The sequence below is a fragment of the Oncorhynchus mykiss genome, chromosome 10, assembly GCF_057628025.1.
Source record: "Oncorhynchus mykiss isolate SJ-2025 chromosome 10, ASM5762802v1, whole genome shotgun sequence".
Taxonomy (NCBI): domain Eukaryota; kingdom Metazoa; phylum Chordata; class Actinopteri; order Salmoniformes; family Salmonidae; genus Oncorhynchus; species Oncorhynchus mykiss.
This window is the reverse complement of record NC_143031.1, coordinates 62,877,501-62,892,972: the sequence shown is the minus strand read 5'-3', so window position 1 is coordinate 62,892,972 and position 15,472 is coordinate 62,877,501. Positions and strand designations below refer to the sequence as shown.

At 42.4% G+C, this 15,472-nt stretch overlaps 1 protein-coding gene across 2 annotated transcripts in view; it reads right to left on the bottom strand.

The window, feature by feature from the left end:
• Positions 1-2,566: 2,566 nt before the first annotated feature.
• The window catches only part of ssrp1b (structure specific recognition protein 1b), a 22,087-nt gene continuing 9,181 nt past the window's right edge, over positions 2,567-15,472 (bottom strand). The window contains exons 14-19 of one of the 2 annotated variants that reach the window (XM_036933559.2): positions 15,160-15,205; positions 14,856-14,973; positions 14,477-14,644; positions 14,133-14,230; positions 3,198-3,378; positions 2,567-3,051 (exon numbers count right to left, since the gene is read on the bottom strand). In XM_036933559.2, the coding sequence (XP_036789454.1) occupies positions 2,989-3,051; positions 3,198-3,378; positions 14,133-14,230; positions 14,477-14,644; positions 14,856-14,973; positions 15,160-15,205 (674 nt within the window). In that variant the 3' untranslated portion in view covers positions 2,567-2,988. The remainder of the gene's footprint in view (positions 3,052-3,197; positions 3,379-14,132; positions 14,231-14,476; positions 14,645-14,855; positions 14,974-15,159; positions 15,206-15,472) is intronic. The other variant, XM_036933560.2, reaches the window with a different exon arrangement.

Genomic DNA, 15,472 nt, shown 5'->3' with positions numbered 1-15,472 from the left:
AGTGTAGTCTGGTCCAGGAGTGTGAAGGAAATGGGAATGGAAAGGCACTGGAGCAACGAACCGCCCTTGCTGTCTCTGCCTGGCCAGTTCCCCTCTCTCCACTGGGATTCTCTGCCTCTAACCCTATTACAGGGGCTGAGTCACTGGCTTACTGGTGCTCTTCCATGCCGTCCCTAGGATGGGTGCGCCACTTGAGTGGGTTGAGTCATTGACGTGATCTTCCTGTCCGGGTGATTATTATTATTTGACCATGCTGGTCATTTATGAACATTTGAACATCTTGGCCATGTTCTGTTATAATCTCCACCCGGCACAGCCAGAAGAGGACTGGCCACCCCTTATAGCCTGGTTCCTCTCTAGGTTTCTTCCTAGGTTTTGGCCTTTCTAGGGAGTTTTTCCTAGCCACCGTGCTTCTACACCTGCATTGTTTGCTGTTTGGGGTTTTAGGCTGGGTTTCTGTACAGCACTTTGAGATATAAGCTGATGTACGAAGGGCTATATAAATACATTTGATTTGATTTTGATTCTGTTATAATCTCTACCCGGCACAGCCAGAAACACATTTGATTGATTTGTTTGATTGGTTCCCTTTCCCCAGATCTGTGCCTCGACACAATCCTGTCTCGGAGCTCTGCATTCGACCTCATGGCTTGGTTTTTGGTCTGACATGCACTGTCAACCGTGGGACCTTACATAGACAGGTTTGTGCCTTTCCAAATCATGTCCAATCAATTGAATTTACCACAGGTGGACTTCAATCAAGTTGTAGAAACATCTCAAGGATGATCAATGGAATTTCGAGTCTCATAGCAAAGGTGCTGAATACTTATGTAAATAAGGTAATAATAATTTTTTACTTTTAATACATTTGCAAAGATTTCTCAAAACCTGTTTTCACCTTGTCATTATGGGGTATTGTGTGTAGATTGATGAGGATTTTTAAAACAAAAAGTGGAAAAAGTCAAGGGGTCTGAATACTCCGAATGCACCCTATTTCTTTGTTTTGAAATTTATATATCTTGAAAACTTGATCGCTGACATGTCAAACATTTTGGCATTTTTCAACAATGGACTTATGAAAAAAAATGCCAAAATATTGTTTTGGGGTGTTTTTTCTTTATATTTCCTCAGGTTGAGGTGGCCTAGTCATTAAGAGCGTTTGGCCAGTAACTGAAAGGTCACTGGTTCAAATCCCTGAGCTGACAAGGTGAACAATCTGTTGATGTGCCTTTGAGCAAAGCACTTATCCCTCGTAGCTCCAGTAAGTCTCTTTGGATAAGAGCATCTGCTAAACAAAGGAATTTAATGGGCCTTTTTGGGCATTAAAGCGGTCAGAGATAGTGTCGGGGGGTGGCAACAGTGTCCTAGTCCAAATTACAAGCATTGTACGACGGATTGTACGTTTGTTTCTAAGGCATGACCCTGTTAAGTACACAGTACACCATAACCCTCTGGGCTAAGAGAGAGACCGATGCTAAGTCCCCAATTACACGCTATAGTCCCTGGTCGAAAGTAGTGCACTATATAAGGAATAGGGCGCCATTTGGGATGTGCCCAGAGAGTTATATTTCTCATAATGATGATTGTGGCGCCGTTAGAAAATACAGATACTAGGAAGTTCTTTCCAACTTGTTATTAGATTTCCTTAGAAATTGGAGAACGAGAGAGAGGGGGAGAAAGAGAAAGACAGCTGGGGAGAGACTGAGAGAAAGAGATGGAGAGAGAAAGGGAATTGACTTAATAGATGATAAATAAAACTCATCCACACCTTCAATTAGATTACCTAGTAAGTGGTCTGAGAGGAAGGAGAGAGCTAGAGGGCTGGAGAGGACAGACAGAAGACGAAGGAGAAGGGGAGGGAGAACAGACAATGATAAGGGGAGAGAGAAACAACAAAAAGGCACAACACTAATTTGCTCCAGGGGCGCTGTACTACGGCTGACCCTGTAAAACAACACATTTCACTGCACCTATCCGGTGTATGTGACAATAAAAAATATATATACTGTTTAAAGTTATATCAATCCAGGGCTAGCATGTAGAGAGAAGAGGGTAAGTGTTGTGGTAGATAAACAATGTAGCTGTCATATACAGAATATGTTGTGGTTGGAGAGAAAGGGTGTGCAGAGAAACTGAGAGAGGGAGAACAAAAGGGAGTGTGTGAGAGAGAAAGAACAAGAAAATAGATGTTGTGGTTGGCTGAGAAGGAGAGGGGAGAGAGAATTGATATCCGTTAGAGCGCTTGTCATCAGTATCAGACTACTCACAGACACTTAAAAGACAGGCCTCCTCCATCCGTCCCTCTCTCCGTTCCTCCCCGTCATTCGCACTGCTCATAGTTGACCACACCATGGTATATTGAAACCACAGCCCTCCTCCTTCCTCTAACTCAGTCCAACACCACACATCCTTCTAAACCACGTGGAATAACCATAGAATGTTTATTGTGCTTCGCTAATAGCAAATGGTTGTTTATGTGTGTGTGTTTGTGAACATGTGTAACGTTATGTGAAAGACAGCATTTACGCCAGTCAGCACCAAAACACTCAAGACATGGAAAAGGGCATTTACTTATAATATTTAATTTAGTAATATTCTGGAAAACTACATTTAACAGCAGGCAAGGGTTTTTACCTGAGTTGTTCACAGCCTAAACCAACAGACAGTGTCATGCATGTGTAGCTGGGAAATGTAGTCATGACACTGGTCAGGTTATGGGATTTTTGCACTGGGCTAAAATCATTAAATACAGTATTTCGCTTCCTGAGATGAGGGGGATCGTTTTACAATTCCTGGACAGAATATTTTTGAATACATCGGTATGAATTATCTTCATACTTGATTCCTGTGCTTTAAAATAGAATAGAACAAGCATATAAGAGAGAGGAACGGAGGGCGGTAGAGAGTTCACAACCCCTCTCCACACTTTGCCCTCTTTTCCCTCTCCATGTTCTTCCCTCTCTTTCTCTCTCTCCTCTCAGGCGCGCCTCAGTCTGATCCTGAGTCAGAACTGGGTGGGGTCGAGGCCACCTCCTCTAGTTCATCTGAACCCTGAGAGAGAGAGATGGGGAGAGAGAGATAGAGGGTAAAAGAAGAGGTGTGAACATGATTAAACAAAACAATTGTCTGAAATGCCATACTTGTAGCAACATTTTACATGTGAAGTACATTGTGTGTGTGTGCATATGTGTCCTCACCTTGCGTTTGCGTTTGCCCTTGCCTCTGTCTGACTCTGAGGAGCTCTCTTCGCTGGAGATAAACTCCCTGCTCTTAAAGCTGTCGTTTCCTGTCGTCCTCTCCCTCTCTCGCTCCCTCCCTCCGCCAGACGTCCCCTTCTTATTCTTCTCATCACTCTTCCCTCCCTTCTTTTTCCTCTCCCTGAACACATGAAAAAGAGGAAGTGATAGATTAAAGACATGATAAATGAGCAAACATTCAGACAAAAATACTTCAAATATGATGCACCTTTTGCTGTGATGTTTAGCAAAACTCTTTCATGATAAATCTATGATACTGTAAGGACCGACGCTGGAGATGAGAAGCAAGTACATGGAGTGAACATTTAATGAAACATGGACAGGAAAAGAAAATGGACAGCGTCTGGAGAGGGGAAACAAAACGGCAATAATGCTGACACGGGGAACAAACTGAGGAGCAGACAGATATAAAGGGGCAATCAACAAAGTAAAGGAGTCCTGTTGAGTCCAATGAGCGATGTTGCGTGTAATGATGGTGACAGGTGTACGTAATGACGGGAGCCCTCGAGCGCCAGAGAGGGGAAGCGGGAGCAGGCGTGACAGAAACCTAGTCCTGGATTAAAAAGCATGTTCAATGGAGAATCTCAATTAGAAATGATTTCTACTCTAGCAGTATGCTTAATCTGTGTCTGGGAAACCACCCCACGTTATATATACTGCAAATGATGTACAAGTAGTGCATCAATTGTATCTACACTCTTAGAAAAAAAGGTTCTGGATAAAACCAAAAAGGGTTCTAGTGCTTGCTTCATATTCATAGGTTGCACCTCCGTCACTCGGTGGTGCCATAGTGGTGCCCTAATGTGGTGATAAGCCCAGTCATTCTGGACAGAGGCTAACTACTGTTAGGTTTAAATTACATTACAGTGCCTGGAAATACAATGACATTGCTAAAGTTGTCACATATTTAGTAGGAAACAACTTTGCCAGCATTATCATGTCGTCAAATTTACTTTAGACAGATTGCAATGTTGTCATTAGCTAGCAAAGTTTGTCAAAAATAGCTAGCAATGCTAACATTAGCGAGCTAAAATCCGGTGGCCTCTCCTCAATCTTAGCCAGCTAGCTAGCTGCATCTAAAGTCAATCTGGAGTCATCCAAATGATAACAAAAGGTTTTCCTACTAAATATGTGTCTCCTTTTGAATGTCATTGTATTTCCAAGTCACTGTAATGCACTGAATGCTCAGCCGGGTATCAGTCCAAAATGAACGTTCAAAACAATATTGTGACGAAACTTGCAACCCATGAATATGGCACCCGTAAAGGTTCTATATAAAACCCTTTGTAGAGTTCTTTGATCAGAACCCAAGGGCTTCTTCTCACTGAACAAAAATTGTTTCCATATAGAACCCTCGGGTTTCCTACAGGATTCTATATGGAACCAACTTCGGTTCTATATTGAATCTTAATCAATCAATCAAATGGATTTATAAAGGCTTTTTTTTTTTTTTTACATCAGCCAATGTTACAAAGTGCTATACAGAAACCCAGCTTAAAACCCCAAACAGCAAGAAATGCAGATGTATTTGTATTTATTATGGATCCCCATTAGCTGCTGCCTGGGGTCCAGCAAAACTAAGGAAGTTTATACAATTTTAAAAACATTACAATACATTCACAGATTTCACAACACACTGTGTGCTCTCAGGCCCCTACTCCACCACTACCACATATCTACAGTATTAAATACATGTGTATGTATAGTGTGTATGTTATCATGTGTGTGTGTGTGTATGCATGTGTCTGTGCCAATGTTTGTGTTGCTTCACAGTCCCCGCTGTTCCATAAGGTGTTTTTTTAATCTGTTTTTTAAATAAAATTTTACTGCTTGCGTCAGTTACTTGATGTGGAATAGAGTTCCATGTAGTCATGGCTCTATGTAGTACTGTGTGCCTCCCATAGTCTGTTCTGGACTTGGGGACTGTGAAGAGACCTCTTGTGGCATATCTTGTGGGGTATGCATGGGGGTCCGAGCTTTGTGCCAGTAGTTTAGACAGACAGCTCGGTGCATTCAACATGTCAATACCTCTCATAAATAACAGTAGTGATGAAGTCAATCTCTCCTCCACTTTCAGCCAGGAGAGATTGACATGCATTTTATTAATTTTAGCTCTCTGTGTACATTCAAGGGCCAGCCGTGCGGCCCTGTTCTGAGCCAATTGCAATTTTCCTAAGTCCTTTTTTGTGGCACTTGACCACACGACTGAACAGTAGTCAAGGTGCGACAAAAATAGGGCCTGTAGGACCTTCCTTGTTGATAGTGTTGTTAAGAAGGCAAAACGTTGCTTTATTATAGACACACTTCTCCCCATCTTAGGTACTGCTGCATCAATATCTTTTGACCCTGACAGTTTACAATCTAGGGTTACTCAAAGCAGTTTAGTCATCTCAACTTGCTCAATTTCCACATGATTTATTACAAGATTTAGTTGAGGTTTAGGCTTTAGTGAGTGTTTTGTTCCAAATACAATGCTTTTAGTTTTAGAAATATTTAGGCTAACTTATTCCTTGCCACCCACTCTGAAACTAACTGCAGCTCTTTGTTGAGTGTTGCAGTCATTTCAGTCGCTCTAATAGCTGACATGTATAGCGTTGAGCCATCCGCATACATAGACACTCTGGCTTTACTCAAAGTCAGTGGCATGTCTTTAGTAAAAAGGGAAAAAGCAAGGGGCCTAAACAGCTACCCTGGGGAATTCCTGATTCTAAATGGATTATATTTGAGAAGCTTCCATTAAAGAACATCCTCTGTGTTCTGTTAGACAAGTAACTCTTTATCCACGTTAGAGCAGGGGGTGTTAAGACATAACACATATGTTTTTCCAGCAGCAGACTACAGCTGCTGAAGTCTAACAAGACAGCCCCCACAATCATTTTATCATCAATTTCTCTCAGCCAATCATTAGTCATTTGTGTAAGTGTTATAGTTGTTGAGTGTCCTTCCCTATAAGCATTCTGAATTTCTGTTATCAATTTGTTTACTGTCAAATAGCATTGTATCTGGTCTATCAAACATATTTATTTTCCAGAAGTTTACTAAGGGTTGGTAACAGGCTGATTGGTCAGCTATTTGAGCCAGTAAAGGGGGCTTTACTATTATTGGGTAGCGGAATAACTGTAGCTTCCCTCCAGGCCTGAGGGCACATGCTCTCTAGTGGGCTTAAATTGAAGATATAGCAAATAGGAGTGGCAATGCCTGCAATTTGACCCCACGGGGTGAGATCTTGCGTGGAGCCCCAGATCGAGGGAGATTGTCAGTGGTCTTGTATGTCTTCCATTTCCTAATAATTGCTCCCACAGTTGATTTCTTCAAACCAAGCTGCTTACCTATTGCATATTCAGTCTTCTCAGCCTGGTGCAGGTCTACAATTTTGTTTCTGGTGTCCTTAGACAGCTCTTTGGTCTTGGCCATAGTGGAGTTTGGAGTGTGACTCATTGAGGTTGTGGACAGGTGTCTTTTATACTGATAACAAGTTCAAACAGGTGCCATTAATACAGGTAACGAGTGGAGGACAGAGGAGCCTCTTAAAGAAGAAGTTACAGGTCTGTGAGAGACAGAAATCTTGCTTGTTTGTAGGTGACCAAATACTTATTTTCCACCATAATTTGCAAATAAATTCATTAAAAATTCTACAATGTGATTTTCTGGATTTTTTTTTTGTCGGTCATAGTTGAAGTGTACCTATGATGACAATTACAGGCCTCTCTCATCTTTTTAAGTGGGAGAACTTGCCCAAATGGTGGCTGACTAAATACTTTTTTTTTGCCCCACTGTACAAGTATTTAGGCACCATTTTAAAGATACAATTCTCGTTAATCCAGCCAGTGTCTAATTTCAAAAAGGCTTTACAGCGAAAGCTCCACAAACGATTATGTTAGGTCACCACCAAGTCACTGTCACGTTCTTCATACGAATGAGACCAAGGTGCAGCGTGGTATGAGTACATTCTTCTTTATTTAAAGATTGAAACACTGAACAAACTAACAAAATAACAAAATTAACCGTGAAGCTATATGAATAGTGCAGACAGGCAACTAAACATAGAACAAGATCCCACAATCACCAAAGGGAAATGGCTACCTAAATATGATCCCTAATCAGAGACAACGATAAACAGCTGCCTCTGATTGGAAACCATATCAGGCCACCATAAACATAAAAATACCTAGACCTACAAAACCCTAGACATACAAAAACCCTAGACAATACAAAACCCCTAGACAATACAAAAACTATCATATCCACCCTAGTCACACCCTGACCTAACCAAAATATAAAGAAAACAGAGAAAGAAAACAAAAATAAAGAAAACAGATTTCAAAAAAACTTTACGGAAAAAGCATACCATGCAATAATCTGAGTACGGCGCTCAGACCAGACAAAGAAATATCCGCCATGTTGTGTAGTCAACATTAGTCAGAAATAGCATTATAAATATTCCCTTACCTTTGATGATCTTCATCAGAATGCACTCCCAGGAATCCCAGTTCCACAATAAATGTTTGATTTGTTTGATAAAGTTCATCATTTATGTCCAAACACCTCCCTTTGTTAGCGCGTTTAGTATACAAATCGAAACTCACGGGGCACGGGCAAGTCTAGTGGAAAGGTCGGACGAAAAGTCCAAAAAGTTCCGGTACAGTCCGTAGAAACATGTCAAACATAGTATAGAATCAATCTTTAGGATGTTTTTACCATAAATCTTCAAAAATGTTCCAACAGGACAATTCCTTTGTCTGTAGAAAAGCAATGGAACGCAGGTCGCTCTCACATGACTGCGCGTCACGAGCCCGTGGCTCTCTGCCAGACCTCTGACTCATTCCCCTCTCATTCAGCCCCCCTTCATAGTAGAAGCCTGAAACAACGTTCTAAAGACTGTTGACATCTAGTGGAAGGCTTAGGAAGTGCAAGATGACCAATATCCCACTGTGTCTGTAATAGGGGCTGAGTTGAAAAACGACCAACTTCAGATTTCCCACTTCCTGGTTGGATTTGTTCTCAGGTTTTTGCCTGCCATATGAGTTCTGTTATACTCACAGACATCATTTAAACAGTTTTAGAAACTTCAGAGTGTTTTCTATCCAATACTAATAATAATATGCATATATTAGCATCTGGGACTGAGTAGCAGGCAGTTTACTCTGGGAATGCTTTTCATCCAAAAGTGAAAATGCTGCCCCCTATCCCAATGAAGTCTTAAAGTAGTTTGCAATATCAGTGGGCTTTGTGATGAATGAGCCATCTGATTCAATGAATGACGGAGGCAACTTTTTTCCCCAAAATTTCATATAAGGTGCCCCAAAGCTTTTTACTATAATTCTTTATATAATTTTTCTTTGTTTCATAGTGTAGTTTATTTTTTCTTTAGTTTAGTCACATGATTTCTTAATTTGCAGTACGTTTGCCAATCAGTTGGGCTGCCAGACTTTATTGCCATACCTTTTGTCTCATCCCTCTCAACCATACCATTTTTCAATTCCTCATCAATCTAAGGGGATTTAACAGTTTTTACAGTCATTTTCTTAATGGGTGCATGCTTATTAGTAACTGGAATACATATTTTCATAAATGCGTCAAGTGCAGCATCTGGTTGCTCCTCAATACACACCACAGACCAGCAGCATCTGGTTGCTCCTCAATACACACCACAGACCAGCAGCATCTGGTTGCTCCTCAATACACACCACAGACCAGCAGCATCTGGTTGCTCCTCAATACACACCACAGACCAGTAAATATTCTTTACATCATCAACATATGAATCACTACAAAATGTCTTGTATGACCTCTTATACACTATATTAGGCCCAGCCATTGGAACTTTGGTTTTCCTAGATATGGCTATTATATTGTGATCACAACATACTATGGATTTGGATACTGCTTTAAAGCAAATATCTGCAGCATTAGTAAAGATGTGATCAACACATGTTGATGATTTAACTCCTGTGCTGTTTGTAACTACCCTGGCAGGTTGACTGACAACCGGATCCAGGTTGCAGGCACTGGTTACAGTTTGATGTTTTTTCCTGAGTGGGCAGCTTGATGATAGCCAGTCAATATTTAAATCACCCAGAAAATATACTTCTCTGTTGATATCATATACATTATCAAGCATTTCACACATATTACCCAGATACTGACTGTTAGCACTTGGTGGTCTATAGCAGCTTCCCACAAGAATGGGCTTTAGGTGAGGCAGATGAACCTGTAGCCATATTACCTCAACAGTATTTAACATTAGATCGTCTCTAAGCTTTACATTAATGTGGTGCTGAATATAGACTGCAACACCGCCTCCGTTGGCATTTCTGTCTTTTCGGTAGATGTTATAACCATGTATCGCTACCACTGTATCATCAAAGGTATTATCTAAGTGAGTTCCAGAGATAGTCAGAATATGAATGTCATCTGTTACAAGCAAGTTATTGACTTCATGGACCTTGTTTCTTTGGCTACATATGTTAATATGGGCTATTTTTAGCACTTTTATGGGTTGCTTGATTGTTTTTAATGCTTTACTGGGAAGCTTATCAGAGGTAGACTTACTCATGTTATTTACATTGGAGCTGATAGTGCAGGGTGAGCGGCATAAAGTGGTCTTCCTACTATTGCACACCACCTCAGTGCTAACAGTGTAACTCTGGTTTATAGGCTCATGATTACTGCTTACAATAGCTGTAGGATAAACAGATGTATTCGGGTGCAATTAGGGGTACATCAATTAAATTACATACATTGTGTTTTTTACAATGCCCCTAAAATCATGTACATTTGATGCATCATTATGACTAGTCATTGTCACAATGTTAGGGATTAACCGAGCTGGTGTCACAAGTGGACCAAAGCGCAGCGTGGTGAGCGTACATTTTCTTTATTTGAATGAATGTCGCCAACAAAACAAAGAAACGACCATGAAGCTTACAAGGGCAATAGTGCCACTAACAAAGATAACTTCCCACAATAGCAAAAGGGAAAAAGGCTGCCTAAGTATGATTCCCAATCAGAGACAACGATAGACAGCTGTCCCTGATTGAGAACCATACCCGGCCAAAACATAGAAACACAAAACATAGAAATCAGAACATAGAATGCCCACCCAAATCACACCCTGACCAAACCAAATAGAGACATAAAAAGGCTCTCTAAGGTCAGGGCGTGACAGCTGGTCTTGGATCATTTACCAGTCATTGTTTCAACGCAGCCTTGAAATGCGTGGACAGAGTCCAGGAGCCAAGATGATATGGATGGACTCCGTCATTCCTGTAGAGTATCTTCTGTTTCCAGAAGGTGTCAAAGTTATCAATAAAAGTGACTCCAGCAGAGCTACAGTAGTCTTTTAGCCAGATGTGTAATGCCAGCAGTCTGCTGAATCTTTCACACCCGCGGCCCAACGATGGTACTGGACCTGAAATTATTTTAATGCTAAAATCAGTTCTTTAAAATCCATTTTCAAATGTTCCATGCTAGCCCTCCTGATGTCGTTTGACCCCACATGGACTACGACAGTGTCAGCTCCCGGCATCTGTGGTAGAACAGTTGGAAGCAGCCTTGTTATGTTCTGTACTTGTGCTCCTGGGTAGCACAGGGTTTTTGCCTTGGGAACCAAGATGTTTCCCACCATAGAGCTGCCTATGATGACAGCTGGTAATGTTGAATGGGCCGGTCTCTCAGGCAGCGGGTGAGGCTGGGAGCTCCGAGGATCTGAACACGAGGTAGAAGCCACTGGAGAGGGAGACAGAACAAAGGACGAAGACGCAGCTACCTCCAGATAGGATCTTGATTGGGAACCCACCCAGGACGAAGGCGCTGGAACCTCTGGATCCAGGGCGGCAAATCTGTTTTTGGTCTGTGTCAGTTCCGGGCTCAACATCTCATGGAGACCACCATTGACAGAGGACACCTTCTTCGACGTCCAAAGCGAGTGACGTAACTCCATGGCTGGTTGGTTGGGTCGAGAACAGTTCCGTTCTCTAGGAAAGGGGGAGACCCCTTCAGGGATGTAACCCTGCCAAGCACCGGCCAGTCGGCTGTGGAGAGCCGCGACATGGCGGCGAAACTACCACCAGACCAGAGCGGCGTCCGGCTACAGGGGTGGAAGAAAAATAAAAAGTAGGTGGACGTGGGTTCCTCAGTAGCTTATGTAGGTTTGCTACTTGCTTGCCAAGAATAGCTGCTTCGCTCCTGTAGTCCTCCGCAAGCAGTTGCTACATTGAAAGTCAGCGCGGTCCACATTGTCCCGGAACAAAGCAAAGTAAACACAGTTCCTGCGTTAGATTAGCGGCCTCCATTTGAGCCCGCCGAGACAACTAGGCTAGCTGGGCTTTCTCGTCTCTCCTCCTATACGGAATCTGGCAGGATCCCGGGATAGATAGCGGCGCTCACAGCAATTTAGCCCAACAGAGCCGCAGGATTCAAAATAAAATAAAAGGTATATAAAAACACTGTCAGCTTTTAAACCGAGGTCTATAGTTCAGATGTAGATGTAGAAGCCATGCACAGTGCATTCGGAAAGTATTCAGACCCCTTTACTTTTTCCACATTTTGTTACATTATAGCCATATTCTAAAATGGATTAAATTGATCTACATCAATCTACACACAATACCCCATAATGACATAGCAAAAACAGGTTATTAGAAATGTTGCAAATGTATAAAAAAAATGTAAAACTAAAATATTACATTTACATAAGTATTCAGTACTTTGTTAAAGCACCTTTGGCAGTGATTACAGCCTCGAGTCTTCTTGGGTATGACGCTACAAGCTTGGCACACCTGTATTTGGGGAGTTTCTCCCATTCTTCTCTGCAGATCCTGTCAAGTTCTGTTAGGTTGGATGTGGAGCGTCGTTGCACAGCTATTTTCAGGTCTCTCCAGAGATGTTTGATCGGGTTCAAGTCCGGGCTCTGGCTGGGCTACTCAAGGACATTCAGAGACTTGTCCTGAAGAAACTCTTGAGTTGTCTTGACTGTGTGTTTAAGGTCGTTGTCCTGTTGGAAGGTGAACCTTCTCCCCAGTCTGAGGTTCTGAGTACTGGAGCAGGTTTTCATCAAGGTTCTCTCTGTACTTTGCTCCGTTCAGCTTTCCCTCGATCGTGACTAGTCTCCCAGTCCCTGCCGCTGAAAAACATCCCCACAGCATGATGCTGCCACCACCATGCAGTTTCCTCCATACATGACGGTGAATCTTGGTTTCGTCAGACCAGAGAATCTTGTTTCTCATGGTCTGAGGGTAATTTTGGTGCCTTTTGGCAAACTCCAAGCTGGCTGCCTTTTTTTTAAAAGCTTACAACGTAACAAAATGTGGAAAAGGTGAAGGGGGTCTGAATACTTCCCGAATGCACTATATGAAGCAAGCATAGAACCCTTTTTGGTTCTATCCAGAACCTTTTTTTGTAAGAGTGTAGTATGTACAGTATGTACAAACTCGTTTTTCAACCACTCCACAAATTTCTTGTCAACAAACGATAGTTTTGGCAAGTCGGTTAGGACATCTACTTTGTGCATGACACAATTAATTATTCCAACAATTGTTTAAAGACATATTATTTCACTTATAATTCACTGTATCACAATTCCAGTAGGTCAGAAGTTTACATACACTAAGTTGACTGTGCCTTTAAACAGCTTGGAAAATTCCAGAAAATGATATCATGGCTTTAGAAGCTTCTGATAGGCTAGTTGACATCATTTGAGTCAATTGGAGGTGTACCTGTGGATGTATTTCAAGGCCTACCTTTAAACTCAGTGCCTCTTTGCTTGACATCATTGGAAAATATAAAGAATTCAGCCAAAAAAAATGGTTGACCTCCACAAGTCTGGTTCATCTTTGGGAGCAATTTCCAAACGCCTGAAGGTACCACGTTCATCTGTACAAACAATAGTTCGCAAGTATAAACACCATGGGACCACACAGCCGTCATGTCGCTCAGGAAGGAGACGCACTCTGTCTCCTAGAGATGAACGTACTTTGGTGCGAAAAGTGCAAATCAATCCCAGAACAACAGCAAAGGACCTTGTGAAGATGCTGGAAGAAACATGTACAAAAGTATCTATATCCACAGTAAAACGAGAACTATATCGACGTAACCAGAAAGGCCGCTCAGCAAGGAAGAAGCCACTGCTCCAAAACCGCCATAAAAAAGCCAGACTATGGTTTGCAACTACACATAAAGCACGGGGGTGGCCGCGTCATGTTGTGGGGGTGCTTTGCTGGAGGAGGGACTGGTGCACTTCACAAAATAGATGGCATCATGAGGGAGGAAAATTATATGGAGATATTGAAGCAACATCTCAAGACATCAGTCAGGAAGTTTAAGCTTGGTCTCAAATGGGTCTTCCAAATGGACAATGACCCCAAGCATACTTCCAAAGTTGTGGCAAAATGGCTTAAGGATAACAAAGTCAAGATCTGATCTGAATCCTATAGAAAATTTGTGGGCAGAACTGAAAAAGCGTGCGAGCAAGGAGGCCTACAAGCCTGACTCAGTTACACCAGCTCTGTCAGGAGGAATGGGCCAAAATTCACCCAACTTATTGTGGGAAGGTTGTGGAAGGCTACCCTAAACATTTGACCCAAGTTAAACAATTTAAAGGCAGTGCTACCAAATACTAACTGAGTGTATGTGAACTTCTGACCCACTGGGAATGTGATGAAAGAAAAAAAGGTGAAATAAATAATTCTCTCTACTATTATTCTGACATTTCACATTCTTAAAATAAAGTGGTGATCCTAACTGACCTAAAACAGGAAATTCTTACTAGATTAAATGTCAGGAATTGTGAAAAACGGAGTTTAAATGTATTTGGCTAAGGTGTATGTAAACTTCGGACTTCAACTGTAGGTGTTTAACAGGGACATGATACTGTACTTTTTGGAGGGGGCAGAGGATCCTCCTCCACTCTCTCTGTACTCCCTCATCGCTACCTCGTAGTTCTTCTTCGCCTCCTCCGCTTTCCCATCCCACTCCTGACAGACAGAGAGAGAAAAGGGTAGAGGGAGAGAGAAAGGGAGAGACAAAGAGAGAGAGAAAGAGATGGGAATGGGGCGGAGAAAAAGAAAGACAGATAGTCAATAAGTCAACAAGATGTATATTACAATGAACTACATTTTCACACACTAATGAAAGGGAGAGCAAAAGAAAGACAAGAGGGAAGGATGAGAGGAGGACAATTGCAGTACTGGTATCTCTCTCTCCCCCTCCCTCTCTCATACCACTTTTTGCTCCTTCCCCAGTTCCCTCCACATCTCCCCGGCCCTCTTGGAGATCTCTGTGATGGATATCCCAGGGTGCTCTGCTTTGATGCTCTCGCGGCTCGCGTTCAGCCACAGGAAATAGGCGCTCATCGGCCTCTTGGGGGCGCCACTGTCCTTCGGCTTCTTCTGGGGAGAGAGAGTAAAGGAGGGAGAAGGGAGAAAAGGGGGAGGGAGAGTGAGAGTGGAAGGGAAGAGGGAGAAAAACAGGTGAAGGTAGAGAAAGAGAGGAAAGAGGAAAAATAAGGAGAGAGGTTGAGCGATAGAAAGGAAGGGAGGGTTCATTTCAGATGAGGTACTTAGTTTTACCTCTCCTCCCTCCCTCTCCTCCCTCCTTTACCTTGCGTGGTTTCCTCTCCTTCACCACTTTGGCCTTCTTGGCTGGTCTCTTCTTCTTTTCTCTGTCACTGTCTCCCCCCTCTGCACTGCTGTCACTGGCTGATGCCTTACTGTCATACCTGAGAGAGAAGGAAAGAGAAAGAGAGAGCGAGACGGGGAGGGGGGAGAGAAAGAGAAAGTGTGAGAGTGAAAGAAAGGAGGCAAGTGAGAGAGAGGGAGGCAGGATGAGAAGAGAGAAGGGAATGTGATTGACTGATAAAAAGCGGTAAAGATAAGGGAGCGATGGATTGAAAACGAATACGTACTCTTCCGCTATGTCATCTTCCTCCTCTCCAGGGTTAAAAGACTCATCTGGAAGACAAGAGAAAAAACTGTGATTGGCCCTGCCTCCTGTCACTCACCGCTCTCACCCTCTGAACTAACTGACTGACAATCGGTTCAATTATTTGAGTTCCATTTCGTTCCGTTTTTTTTCTGTGACCCCAATGTGCAGTTACTCTAGAGATAAATCAGGTCAAGCCCGAACTGTGTGATGTAGTAAGGAGTTGTAGTCTCCAACAGGACAATATTCTACACTTTTTAGTGCAGTAAACATGGTAATTAACTACAATGACCATG